Source organism: Rhipicephalus microplus, chromosome 4 (genome assembly GCF_043290135.1).
Source record: "Rhipicephalus microplus isolate Deutch F79 chromosome 4, USDA_Rmic, whole genome shotgun sequence".
Classification (NCBI taxonomy): Eukaryota; Metazoa; Arthropoda; class Arachnida; order Ixodida; family Ixodidae; genus Rhipicephalus; species Rhipicephalus microplus.
The window spans coordinates 99,895,805-99,910,126 of record NC_134703.1 but is presented as its reverse complement, the minus strand read 5'-3'; the positions used below and the strand labels follow the sequence as shown (position 1 = coordinate 99,910,126).

Genomic DNA, 14,322 nt, shown 5'->3' with positions numbered 1-14,322 from the left:
TTCCTCACTCGTGCTTCGCATACAATCGGTTTCCAGTGTACGTAGTACTTGACAGCTTTTTTCATCAGAAAAAACACCGCCTACTCATAGTTCATCCATTACTATGTGGTAAACGTGCTTTATGCCAGCGTGCGGTCGGCAGCAGAAACTCTTCACCTTTGACGGCTCCCGCTGTGTTTTGTGATATTTAATTTCACACACTGCAAATATGGGCAACTGCGAACGAAAATCCATATTTACTTATTCGCATTGTATCCAGAATATATGGCTCCATTCTGCTAAGTGCAAGTGACTTCAGCACTCTACTACCCAAAATCATCGACGACCGTGCTATCAGCAGACGAAAATTGCGCTATTGGTGAACGTGACAAATACTAAAGTAACTATATATATGTGTGTGTATATAATGCACCCCCCCCCCCGCACTGAAAAAAATCAAAGTGCCAAGCGACTGAAAAAAAATAACTACAGCTGACTCGGTGAACAATGAAACCACGATTAGCTTACTATATGTGGCACTGGCAACTCTGACAAAACAATTGAGTGCGGCATCTACTGTGGACGAGACGGTGTTCGTTAAAGGTACGATTGAGTCCATGCAGTTAAGGCATGCACGTGGCCTACGCCCGAAGTTTAAGTGGAGCTGCTGAGCACCTGCATTAAACCTCGCTCACTGATGCACAGTCATTGTTGATGAACACGCCTTTCTGACAGCCCGCAATCGTTTCGGTTGTTTGCTAACGCTGTTCTCATTGTTTGCATGACACATTTGCAGGGATCATTGCTTGCTCTCTCGAAGGATCGACCTAATCAGCAGTGATGCGGCAAAACATGACCGAATTGAGCAAAGTTTGACATCAATAATCAATACATATACATGCCGGCACCAGAAAATACGCCCAAATATTTCAATTTTGAAAGCAATCGCGGTCCAATAACGTGCTTTTACTGTGATTCAATATATTCAAAAAAGCCTAAACCTACCGCCGGATAAGTGGTAATTTATAATCTTGCAAAATTTACTGAGTAGTTCAAATGAAAGACGTGCTATTTAAGCAAACTTCGTTCAGATTGCCAGAAATAATGGCCAACCAAAACTGGTGCACCCGTGCATTTTGCCCAGCCTTTCATTAGAGAAAGTTTAGTTTATTTGAAGTACACCACTTAAACAAACTTTATTGACCATATTTTTGGCGATTCGTGTGATCAGGTCAGCCTATGAACAATGTGATGACTGGTGAGATTGAAGTAGTAGAAATCTTGTATTGAATCAAAGCAGACAATGGGTCATTGCGGTGAGGTTATTTTATGTCTCCACTGATCCACAGCTTTCTTTTGCCTTAATTTTTTTATTGTTCCGCGGAGCGATACGACTTGCACAGACGACGAAAGGTGCACTAATGAGGAAACTTCCGTTGACCATATACTGCTCTCGTTAACAACTCAGCATCATTACCTCCCCAGACTTGAGCTGATAAAGAGATAAGGTGGTAACCCTTTTCGCTTCGTACGTGATTCAACATCAGTTGCTGGAATGAGCGTTGAGTGCAATATAAATTGTACCGGTTCTCTACGGACGGAAAACTATCGACGCAGAGCTTTACCACTAACGTTTCAATTTATCTGTTGATATACGAACATGCAAGTATTTTCGACAAAATGCTGTATAATTTATGATGTAAACTGCTTCATTATCAAGTCGAAGGCATTTCATTTGCGCACGTAAACTACGCGAAGTTGATGGCCGGGGGAGCTCGTTATAATGCACATCGAGTACTGGTGGTTCCTTGCGCAAAACCTATAACCGGCCAAGCTTCTTAAAAGCGGCGCTCGGTCTTCTGGATTTTCCATGTGCTCGGCTTCACCTTTCTTTTGCCTCACTGCAAAAAGCAGTGCTCGCCCTTGTTTACAGCGCTAATTCGGTGCAGACTTCCATAGCCTCGTCTCTCTCCCGCTCGAGGTCCTTGGCCGACTCGGTGATGCAGTGTCGCAACTTTTCGTCGACAGTTATGCCCTGCACCACTTTCCACGACCGCGCATTGTCGATGAACACCGGGTAGGAGAACACGAGGTCGGGCGGGACACCGTACACACCGTCGCTGAGCACGGACATGGTCACGAACTGACCGGCGGGCAGGCCGATCCACCAGTCGCGCATCTGGTCGCAAGCAGCCTTGGCTCGCGACAGGATGCCAGGATGCTTGGTTAGTTTCTGAACGAGGTCGTCGCGAATCTTCACGTCTTCGGGAAGCCCTTCGTCCAGGTAGTCGCGGCTTACGAGGTCCGAGATCTTGTACCGCTTGGCTTTCTTGATGACGACGCTTCGACTGTAGTCCGGCAAGAGCATGTCTCCACGATGACCCCAGACGATCATGTTGACAATCTTGTTGGGGATGACGCCCAGTCTCTGAGAGAGGAGTGTGACAGCTCGGTTGTGGTTAAGCCTGGACAGACCAGTGAAGTTCTCGTACGGGATGCTCTTCGCGTACCTGAAATAAAGGAAAGATTGTACGGACTCGCAGCTGTCATAAGTTGCAATACAGCACCGCGCAAGAGGGTTGGCTATAGCGCATAGAATAATGAACGATATAGGTCATTGTGGTAGCGCGTGTAGAATATGACATACAGAGAAAGCAGCACTTCTAAAAAATATCTGGTGATAGATAATCTCCGCATTATTTGTACACTGTAATACGAACGTCAGACAACAAGAAGCAATTGCTTCTAATTACTCCATCCTGTAGAAGAAGCAAGAAACTATTAGCAATGTTTTATTTATTTACAGAGTTCCTGCAACGCCGTAGTGCAGGGGGGTATACATACATTACTGCAGGGGGTATACATACATTACTGCTAGAAGTTATACATACAAACTCCGATATGGTCACTAACATTTCAGCGATAATGAAACTTTAAGCATTCTAGAAAATAAAACAGCATATAATCATTACAGCACGCAATCAAAAACTATTTTAGTGCGATCTGACACGTGGCAAACAGGTACTAAAAGTGAATAGGCATGTCAGAATGTCACAACGATGAAAAAAAAGGCGTTGTTGTCACTCAAGTTCACGATACCTTCAGGAAGTTCATTCCGGTCTCTAATTGTTTTTTTAAAAACAGGAGTTGGCGAAAGTTGTGGTTTTGAATGCGTATTCTCGTATTTTATATGTGTATTGGCATCTTGTGGAACGATATGTTGGTGCTAGTAGGTATTCTGAAATGGGTCGTAATTTTTTGCTGACGAAACGGGCTGCCTGGTTTTGATTTTTGCTACCATTTCTGCAAGACACTTTTGAGCCCGGTTCCAGGTAACACAAGCATATTCAAGTATATACTTCGCATGCATGAAATAGAGAGTTTCCTTTACCTTTTTTGTTGTACAATGAAAGTTTCCGCGAATAAAAAACAACATTCTACTAGCCTTTAAGATCATTTCGTCTATGTGTCTGTTCCAATGGAATAATTCTGTTTAATAAATTTTTAAATATTTACGCTCAGGTACTTTTTTAACTGCCTTTTTATCAATACTGTATTTGTGCTGGATTTCTGAAATGTTTTTTGCAAACCGGACGTGGTTGCACTTAGAGATATTTAAGCACATATTCCACGTGGAGCACCAACGTGTTACTGTGTCTAAGTCATCCTGTAATAATTCAGTGTCTGGGATTGAAGTGATCTCACCATTCATCACATATGTTTACTATGAGTCTGTTCCTTTCAGTAGCCAAGCAAAAAATAATACTTAGGTTTAATACATAAGCGATCACAAATTTCTTATATTTGATGCTCCATAATCTCATCAATTTTACTTCACTGCGTCTTTTAAAAGACACTTCGTTGGAATGATGCGTCTTTGGTAGTTCTTGTTTCATGGTGAGTGAAAAGATTTTAAACCCATAGTTGATTGTGAGACCAGAATATTTCGTGGCAGTAATAAGAGCAGACTAACTATCGGGAAGGCGACAGCGCCATTCCAAACAGGGTGAGTGAAACACGGCATAGTAACCTTGATTACAAAGGTTTGCGTGACAGTTGCACTCAGTTATGTAATGTAGTCCTCACCTGATGCAGACGTAGGTATTAGTGTTAATGGGGTGACCAGTGATGATAACCTTGACCGTCTTCTTCGCATGCGCTGACAGAGCCTTGCCGTGACCAGCGTACGTCTGCACGCACTTCTCGAACAATGCCCGGTCACCGTCGACGGGCACCGAGTCGTTGAGAAACGCCACGTCCACGTTGAGGAAGGCCACTTCGTCCTCTCCGGTGAAGACGATCTGCTTCAGGAGCTCGAACGAGCAGTCCTCCATTTCCATGGCGATGCCTTCCATGTCCGATATGTTCTCGCTCTCGTCGTACAGGTGCAGCACTATGGGCTGGTCTACGCCGAAAACGTCTCCCCGAGCCAGCGGAATGAGCATGCGGTACGCCAGCTCGGTTGTCACTGCCGTCACGAGCACCCGGATGGGCTCTTTGAAGGCCGGCTCCTGCCTGACCATGACGCCAGACCCTACTCGGCTCAGGAACTCTTGCTCGCTCATGGCTGGAAACGTTTTGCTCATGGGCGACGAAAGGCCCGAGGAGCGCTTGTACACCGGAAAATAAGTACAAAGGTAGTAGTCGATAAGTCGGACTCAAGAAAGCGAGAAATTATTGGTGAGAGTGTACTAGCATAAACGTCACCATTCATGAACGACGGAAAAAAAGACAAAAAATTTCACTTGCATGCTGAGAAGACTATTAATGCGCCCGTGAAGGGGCATCATCTGTGAGGCACATGTATACGGTGGAAACAACTGAACAAACGAGTAGACCAATAACATAATTGCACAAATGCCTTGTGTTCGAAATTAATGGCAATGGAAACCTAATATAAGCGCAATACCAGATCTTGCGAGAAATTATTTTTATTTCAAAAGCACAAAAGTTAACGACAGTGCGGCTCCACATACATGCTTTCTGGTGTGGCCTAACTTTGTGCTAGTTCCATTTAAAATAACGTATAGCGGATGAATAAAAATTATTTTGTCGCACTTCGAAATAAAACAGGAGCATTTTATTGATTGATCTAGGTAGATGTAGGAAGCAAGCATATTCATGTTACTTCGCTTCATATTCGTTAAGTTTCAGGGTGCGAAAAGATTGTCTGTTTCACGTCCAATCAGCTCTAGTGTCCTTCCTCAAAATGTCGTCTAATGAGCTAACGTCAAACATGTGACAAGAGTGAGAACTTTTCTTTTTCAAGTGGGTTTCGTAGTCACACCACGCCGTAACACCGTACACCATTGTCAAAGATCTTCACTGTTCTACCGAGTTCGGTAACCCAGCACAGCCATCATCTACAAGTATTAACCAAGGCCTCCTGCTTTTCTCCCTACGACTTTAACGTGGCTATCGGCACTGCCATAGCAGAGCTTCTAAATTGGTAGCTTACCGTTGCTTTGGCAGTTTGTGGTGGTGGTGCCTTGGGTCTCATCGTGCCTGGTTTCACGAAGGGTTCCTCCTCACTGTTCATTTCATCCGGTCTTTTGTCGACTCGTCGTCGTGGTCTTTCAAAGTCTCTTTGGTGCTCCATCGACACGGACGACGACCGACGCCCGCGTACGGACGTCGTTTCATCTTCGTGCGTAGTACTGGCCTCTTCAGCGGGCACCGGACCCGACAACGACTCCTCGTGGGCAGGGCTGTGCGCAGTGTCCACATGTTCCTCCATCGTCGGCCCGCGTTCGGCCGGCAACTTGTGTCCCTTCTTTTTGTCCCATTCATCCGGTATGAGAACTTCATGGCTACCTGGAGACTTCGGGGCCTTCGGAGTCTTCGAGGACTTCGGGGACTGGGGGCGCACATTCTCGGATGACTTTCGCGAGGCGGCCTCTTTAGAGCGGCTCGGCTTAGAAACGGCCGTCGACATCGCTAAGCCTGGACTGTGCCACCACTGGTGCTCCGAGGCAAGAGGTCCACGTAAAAGTGGCGGCCCCACAGGGGCCTTAAGCAGCCGGAGAGCCTCAGTTGCGGCTCTTTTGTTTCTTCTTTGCTTCAAGAATGAAAATCTTGATGATGAACACCTTCCAAAGGAATGGTGATGATGATAATATTTTTGCACAGATGGCTCATACCCACCGTCAGGGATAGGCAAAAATTGCTCATAGGAAGTTAATGTGGCGTATTGCAAATGAATGAACATAAAGGAAAATTGAACATGCCACGCGAAGAGCGCAATAAATTGTCATGTGTGCACTCAGATCGAAGAGCTAAAGGGGAATTAAAATGGTGGCCTCAAAATATAACCTAGTGTTCCTCACTTCCAATTATTGATTCATTGCTACAATAACAATGCTCACAGAAGTAGGAATTTTAAATCCGATTTGGTTTGTTTCGTGAAGAAAATCACACAAAGCATCAGAATGTTCCTGTGGTTGAAGCCTAAAACCAAGGCACCGAAGGTGCGCATAGTACATATAGTTAAGCATAAACCCAGCTAATCTAATGAAATATTAAGAATCCTTTGTCTTTTATAGCGGTAGCTGCAGAGTACCAAGTACTCTAAATCATTAAACATTTTTCTGTAAACAAAATGTCTCGAGGCTGCGTTCTTGCTTTATTTTAGTTCTAGTTGTTCTCATTGACATAGGCATGTCCAGGGTTTATAATTACAGGGGGGCGGCCAAGCTTCAGCAAAATGCCCCCCCCCCCCCAATACCCAGGCAAAGTAAAAAGAAAGCGATCTCCACAACGGACGTTAAAGTGAAAATAACGATAAAGTGATGGCGTACTTCTCAAAGTGGTCTGCCATTTATCTCAGCGCTTCTCCGGAGATAAAGATCGAAGGTAAACCTTTCTTCGAACGCAATATCAGGCATACTTGGTTGCCATTATTGTCGTACTGAAATCGTGAATGAAAGGTCTGACTCAGTAAACGTATGAGGCAGAATTACGCCTCCTCCTTTTACGTAATTAGAGGGTGGCCAACCCCTTTAGGCACCTTCCCCCATTCGCGGCCGCCTCTGGTCACACTCTCTGTAACTGGCTTATACCTGCAAGGGGGATCGGGGGCATCGCAATGTGGTTGGCAGCCTTTTAAGATGGATGACCGAATTACATGAAGCTGGCTCGGCGGGGGGCCGGACGACAGATCTGGAACGTGGGAAGGTGGGTCTTAACAGAAAAAAAAATTCGGTGTATTGGCAGCGAAGTACAAAACTAGATTAGAAATCATGTTTATACTACCAGTGCTAATTGTCAAATGGTTGCAATTTAGAACATAAGTTATAAGCGAAAAACCCCTCTCAAGTGTAAACTGCCATGTCGACCCTTAAGTAGGAAGTGAAGAAGAAATGTGGGCGTGCTGTTTTAACATCGTGCGGGGGGGGGGGGGGGGGGAATAGGAGCTCATGTTGGCCCACGGGCTGAATGTTGTCGACCTCTTTTGCAATGAATGGAGATTTCACGTGAATACACAATTAAAGGGAACGAAAGTAACCGCTATAAAGCGAAACCTGATGCAAACTATTCAAAAAAATTCTCACATATTTGATTACAATAGAAACAGACAAAAATCAAATAAAACGTTTAAATTGAAATGTGCCAAGAATAATGATAATAAGGGAGACTCAGGACGGTGGGAATTCACATTGAATCAGTGATTAATTTGTCAATATGTGGTGGGAAAATTGCTGACACTTCGTTTAGAATTTGAAGCTCCAAATTAAAGGGGAAAATCAAAGGCCCAATATAAGCCCATTTCTCGTTGCCCTGATTTTTTCAGTGTGGGAGAAAAGACGGTCTGAGCCAGGGTCTCCAGAGACAGCCAATAGATCGAAGGAGCTACATCTACATTTATACCGACGTGGGGATGTTTCGTCCACTGCGAGGCAATTTAATGTGCGTCTTTCGCACTGCGCCTCACTGTGATTCGTATGAAGTGTAATGTCCTCTATGCATGGTTTAACTCACAGAATGTTCAAGCGTTACCGATATTGCAACATGCCGCCCAACTTTTTCAGTCTGCCACTAAATTTGATTTCAGAAGCAACTCGCGTATCCTTGAACCATGTTTATATATTACAGTAAACTAACAAGTTCACCACCTATTAGGATTTTCTACAAAGAACACTGAAGTAGCAAGCGTAGAGTTACCAATGGTTTGAGAGAGACATACTAAATGGAGAGAAAGGCTGGAAAGTCATCCAGAATTGTAGCATCTGGTTGGCTACCCTGCAATAGGGGGAAGGTAAAAAAAGGGGACTGAGATGAGAAGGAGAGCAAAGAGAAAAGTAGACACGCGAAAATAAAATTGAACAAGAGTGGGGGCCAACGACTGATTGAAATGTTTACCAATAGTCTGAATGTTCTACAAAGTACAGTGAGCTAACAACTGTGCTATCGGTTGATGTTTTTGTAGATAACTATAAGCTAACAAGTGTACTTTCCCTTAGCACTTCCTGTAAAGATTAGTGGGGTATTAAGTGTACAGTGTACCATCGCTAGCCATTTTTTATAAAGAGTAGCGAGCGAGCAAGTGTACAATATGTTGGTATTTTTTATCAAGAACAGTGAAGTAACAAATGTACCATCAGCTGGCGTTTTTTCTTATGAACAGCGAGTGCACAAGTGTACCTCATGGTAATGTTTTTTATATATAGATAACAGTAAGCTAATAAGTGCCACATGCCTTAGCGTCTCCTACATATCTTCACTTGTGAGGTAGTTTCCGTTCACACTCCACTTTCTCGCTTGCGATGGTACCAAGTGCAGTAACTTTTTTACTTAAATTAAACAATCAACCAGAGTCTGACCATGTAGGTATAGCACTGTAGCATTAAACACCCAGAAAATGAGTATTTTGTTGTCATTACGGAGAAAGAACTGTCATCAATCCGTCGCCATTCCACACGTCATTATTTTTGTTAAAGCGGTCTTCACATTTGCAAGGATACCGCGCTTATAAACACGCCGTCATCATGGCTAGCCGCTGTTGAAAATATAGTATAGGGTAGCAAATTGACGTAGTCTAGCTGGCCTCTCTAACTTTTTATATTGCAGCTTTTTTTCTCTATATATACGGTGTATCATTGTTTCTATATCATTGACAACGATATTTCTGGTCACCCCTTACCCGGTAAGAAAAGCATCGGAGTGAAGCTACCAGTCTCCTTCAAGAGACTATAAGTAATAAAAAAAAAAGGGGGGGGGAGCAGATTTCAAAGCTTGGATACTATTATAAGAGGCACAGTTGCGGAGAGTTCCGAAAATTTCGGCCACCTCGTATTTTTCAACGTGCATCCTATTCTACGCACCCGAGGCCTTAGCGATTAGCCATCATCAAAATGCGGCCGTCGTGGCAGAGAATGGGTGCCACAGCGTTCGGGTCAGCTGTCAATCTTGAAGTAATTTGTGATGAAATAATCAATCCTACTGTCACGTACCTGTGGGTATCTTAGTCCCGACGTGCGGATGCGACAATTTTAACGCTTGAAAAAAAAAGCGCAACTTTCGAACATTCAAGTTGATGGATATGCCTAGTATATTTTACTTCTTCCCTGCTTGAAATTTAAAATGCTGGGCTGTCGCAAGCTTTGTTTCTACAGGTGAACCTGCGGGACCAGGGTGACACCTCTTGCTCCTCTTCTCACTCTTTATCTTTTGCATCTTTTTTTCTTTTTTTGCCTCAGTGTGAATTCATAATCTGCTTCTTTTATCAGGTGCGTTTCGCTAGGTTGTCGGCCACTAAGAGACACATCACAAGACAGCGATATATTCGTTGAAGCGTTTTTACTTGAGGTTTTCCTTATGAAAACAACGTCGTAACCGGAGTCTCCGGCGTATTTCCAAAGAGTAGCCGCACACAAAGCGAGTAGTAATGCAGACAGCCAAGCAATGCGGCCCCGGAGCACTCGATACTAGGAGCAGCGCAAGAGCTCCTGTATCGAACCCCGAGAGTTTACACAGCAGGCGCGATGCTGACAAAGAGCCTGCAAAGAACGAGGCCAATCCTCGCAGCTCAACAAATATTTGCTCTCGTAGCCGTGCTGGATAGCTGCCTGCCGCGGCGGTCCATATACACCAGCGGGGCCAGAGGTGATCGGCAGTTTCAACAGCGTCCGTGAAGACCATAAATCCCCACCGGGACTCGGTCTATGGACGGTTACTGCACCCTTGACGCCACATCATCGTAGGGACATTCGATAGCCGAGTACGGTTTCGGCATCTTCTCACTAATAGGAACTCGTCGAAGAAGCTTTACGTGTTGCTCTCCTTTCGACGACGAGTACGAGGCGTTCATGCCAGCGGCCAAAAGAATGGCCACTGGCATGAACTCGTACTACTCAATTACGGTGCGTCTTGCGCTACTTAATAAAAGAAGTGCAGAGCGCAGTTTTATCTATCTATCTATCTATCTATCTATCTATCTATCTATCTATCTATCTATCTATCTATCTATCTATCTATCTATCTATCTATCTATCTATCTATCTATCTATCTATCTATCTATCTATCTATCTATCTATCTATCTATCTATCTATCTATCTATCTATCTATCTATCTATCTATCTATCTATCTATCTATCTATCTATCTATCTATCTATCTATCTATCTATCTATCTATCTATCTATCTATCTATCTATCTATCTATCTATCTATCTATCTATCTATCCATCTATCTGAGTGCTCTCATCACCTCCTTAATTTAGAGTACACTAAAATTAGTACGGGAGAGTAAGATGGTTTGTCGAATACGACTTATTGGTCATGACATGCAGAATGTCACTATCTCGTCGCGTACGTCATCAAATTCTTCCAAAAAAATTCGGCAGATCCCACGTACATACCTGCCCCGCCACGGTGGTCTAGTGGCTAAGGTACTCGGCTGCTGACCCGCAGGTCGCGGGATCCAATCCCGGCTGTGGCGGCTGCATTTCCGATGGAGGCGGAAATGTTGTAGGCCCGTGTACTCAGATTCGGGTGCACGTTAAAAAACCCCAGGTGGTCAATATTTCCGGAGCCTTCCACTACAGCGTCTCTCATAATCAAATAGTGGTTTTGGGACTTTAAACTCCACAAAATCAAATAAATAACGTACATACCTGGAAATTGACGTTATGCGAAACATCCGAAGGGAAGATGGCCATGTTGAAGTTTTTTTATTGAGGGACACGTCATGAAATGACGCTAAATATATGTACAAATGCTGCACGCCCAGACATCTGTTGAAGAGTTGCAGAGGTTTATATAACCAGTTGTTTGCACCTGCGCAACGATGCCAACTGGAGCATGCGTATTACCAACACCACAAGCTTATATGAAGCGCTGATGCTCGCGAGAATTCTGGCCCTGGACACTGCTACATTAATCAACTTTAGGGCATGACAACTAGCCACAATTGACGTTAACCTGACGTGACGGCTGTATCAAAAAATAAATATGTAATGTTTATAAAATTGGGTAGGCAGCACTGGAACCACCATTGACGTTTCAGGAAGATTAGCGTGTATTTGAAAAGTAGTTCCGAGACCTGGCCTAGCTCTGTGGTAAAATGCTTCATTGTCACTCAAAATGCTTGGGTTCGATTCCAGCTGGGACCCTGGCATTTATTCTTGGCATTCGGCGGGTCGACGCTACCGATGCGGGGTATTTCTTATCGCTCGCGCGTTGAAATTGCCCATGCGTGTTCTCCTCGTTCCTGGGTAGATACTAAGGGTCAATCACCTGTGGCACATACCCGCACACCAGTGGGATATACCCAACCGTGGGTATGTGCAACTGCCTGGCGGGAAGTGTTTCACGACGTACACGACGAGATTGTGACATTATTTATGTCTTGACAAGCGCGTCATATTCGTCAAAACCATCTTAGCCTCCCACGTTAGTTTAGGTTCACGCCAAGCTAAAAAGGTGACCACGAGAGAACCCACACGTAAGCGGCTAGATAGATAGATTGATACGCTCAAAGTCACCTAAGTTCGTTAAGAAATGCTTCGCATTAAAAAAAAAAACCGTGGCACGTACTCGTAAAATAAAGCAAGTGCCACTTGTATGCGAGTATGCGCCACAGGTGATAGACGTTTTATATCTACTCAGGAACAGCGAGAAAGCATATTGGTAAATCCAACGTTTGAACGTTAAGAAAAATCGGTTTTAGGAAACGTTGGGCGGATGAATGGAAACAATAAATATCAGTGTCCCAGCAGGAATCGAACGCTAGCATTCTGCTTGGCTACCCCAGAGCCTGGCTAGGCCTCAGATATATTTTTCAAATAGACCTAGACCCTAATCTTTCTTTAAAGTCAATTGTTTTTGCAGTACCCCGCTATCCGATTTTATAAGCATTATATATGCACTTTTGTGATACAGCCGTCACGTCGGGTCAACGTAAATTGCAGTTAGGCGCCATCCGATGAAGTGTATATGTGTAGTAGTGTTGAGAGCTACCATACTCGCGCGCATCAGCGGGCACACCAGCACTTAATATCAGTTTACCGATTCTGGTGTAGGTAATATCCCTGTTGCTGTTGGTATCATTATGCAACTGTAAACAACTGCTAATATAAAACATACGCAGCTGTTCAACGTATGTGTGTGCGCAGATTTGTACATATATTTAGCGCCACTTCATAACGTCTCACTAAATAAAAAATAATAAAACACAATCCCCATCCTTCCGCATCTTTCGCATAACATTGATTCCCAAATTGCGTGGGATCTGCCGAATTTTCGCCTTATTCTTGTTATATGTTAGTCATTGGGTCAGAAAGAAAGAAGTAAGAAAAGGCAGGAAGTTTAACCAGACACAAGTCCTGTTCGCTACGTCTCACTGGGGAAATGGATAACGGGGCCAGAAGAGAGACAGAAAAAAAAAGTAGTGTGATAAAGCTTGCTAGGCCATAGCCCTGAAACGTGCACTACTTGCAGAATTGAAATCCAGTGGCATAATGTAGCGACCAAGATGTGGCGCTGTTGATCTCGGGGCTGCTGCATCTCGGTATTTTTTAGTGTTCATAGAACTATGCAGGGACCACAGCACAATACATATCCATAAAAACACTATAATTACGCCGTATGTATTCTTCAGTCATGTCACTATTAATCCAATCCTTACACTTGATGTTCCTTAACATGGAACCATAATCTAGAGGGACTTTTCTTTGTAGAGGGCAAGCTGTGTCTAGTTATCTGGATGTTTAGAAGCATAAGGGATGACTGAGCAGGCGATGTAATCTCGCATGTGGCATTGCGCGTCCCGTGTTTCAGCACTACCGAAGGAGGCTGCTGATTATCGCCACACGTCCTCACTTCGCACCAGGGCTGAAATCGTACAGGAAAGCCACTACGAGAAACTTCTTTACTTGCATGGGGATGTAGGCGAATTTCATTGCAAGCATTATAAGACCTTGGAAAACACTTCTAAACAAAAACCTTACTATTGTATTAATTTATTCGGAACACTAGTAGAGTAGTTATGGTACTCGATTGCTGACCCACAGGTCCCGGGATCGCATCCCAGTGGCTGCACCTTCAATGAAGATGAAAATGCTTGAGACCCGTGTTATAGGTGCAAGCTAAAGATACCGAAGTGGACGCCAGTACTGGAACCCTCCACTAGGCATCTCTTATGGTCTTATTGTGATTTTGAGACGTTAGATCTAAAAACATTGTTTTCTATACTTTTCTGGTAATGGAAGGACATTCCACTTCTTTTTCTTGCTTTTTTACATTGTTTCATCTAGTTTACGTTCGAGGGAGACTTGTAGTGATGTTGCGTAATAACATTGGCATCATCAGTGCTGTCACCTGTTTACTATGCCCTTTATGATAGAGTACTACAAACATTGTTAAACAAATACAGGCGTTTTCAACAACTTACTCTTCCTTACTCGGTTAAGCATGAAATGTATATTCAAATAAATAAAAAGTTTTCTCGTAATCAGTGGTACCTTTTTTACAGGACAAACAATCTCGACACTCATTAATCAAGAGTTAGTTTATTACCTCTAGAGTTCTGGCATTTGGATATGTTGCCATGGTTCTTGATTCCCTCTTTTTCTAAGGCGGTTGCCTGGGAAGCGTCATTTTAATTACAGGACATTTAGTAAATGCTTCAAGCATATTTTGTTGCCAATTACCCTGGCAACCGCTCTGGACACTCTCGGAGTTTCAGGAAAAGGTATCTGGCGATTGCTCCTTTATTTTTTTTACGGCCACCTGGTGGCCGTCATTCACAAGCAGTTTCGTGATGCCACATTTACGAAGAGCGTTAAATAGTAGTTACCATTAATAATTACGTAACGTTAACCCAATGTAATACAATGTTTCATTGT

General features: G+C 43.7%; 1 protein-coding gene across 1 annotated transcript; it reads right to left on the bottom strand.

Annotated features, from left to right (window-relative positions):
* Positions 1-1,781: 1,781 nt before the first annotated feature.
* On the bottom strand, positions 1,782-6,037 carry LOC119172800 (malate dehydrogenase, cytoplasmic). The gene is made up of 3 exons (XM_037423946.2): positions 5,438-6,037; positions 4,066-4,589; positions 1,782-2,489 (listed from the first exon to the last, which is right to left on the bottom strand). The coding sequence occupies exons 1-3, from the start codon at positions 5,912-5,914 to the stop codon at positions 1,907-1,909; spliced, it is 1,584 nt and encodes a 527-aa protein (XP_037279843.2). The 5' UTR covers positions 5,915-6,037; the 3' UTR covers positions 1,782-1,906.
* Between the last annotated feature and the right edge of the window lie 8,285 nt (positions 6,038-14,322).

Bases quoted from the DNA above. Each gene is read 5' to 3' on its own strand.
- LOC119172800 (XM_037423946.2), bottom strand. From the start codon at position 5,914: ATGTCGACGGCCGTTTCTAAGCCGAGCCGCTCTAAAGAGGCCGCCTCG. The intron at 4,590-5,437 runs GTAAGCTACCAA...CCGGTGTACAAG, and splicing joins CACAAACTGCCAAAGCAACG to CGCTCCTCGGGCCTTTCGTC. The intron at 2,490-4,065 runs GTGAGGACTACA...CCTTTATTTCAG, and splicing joins AATACCTACGTCTGCATCAG to GTACGCGAAGAGCATCCCGT.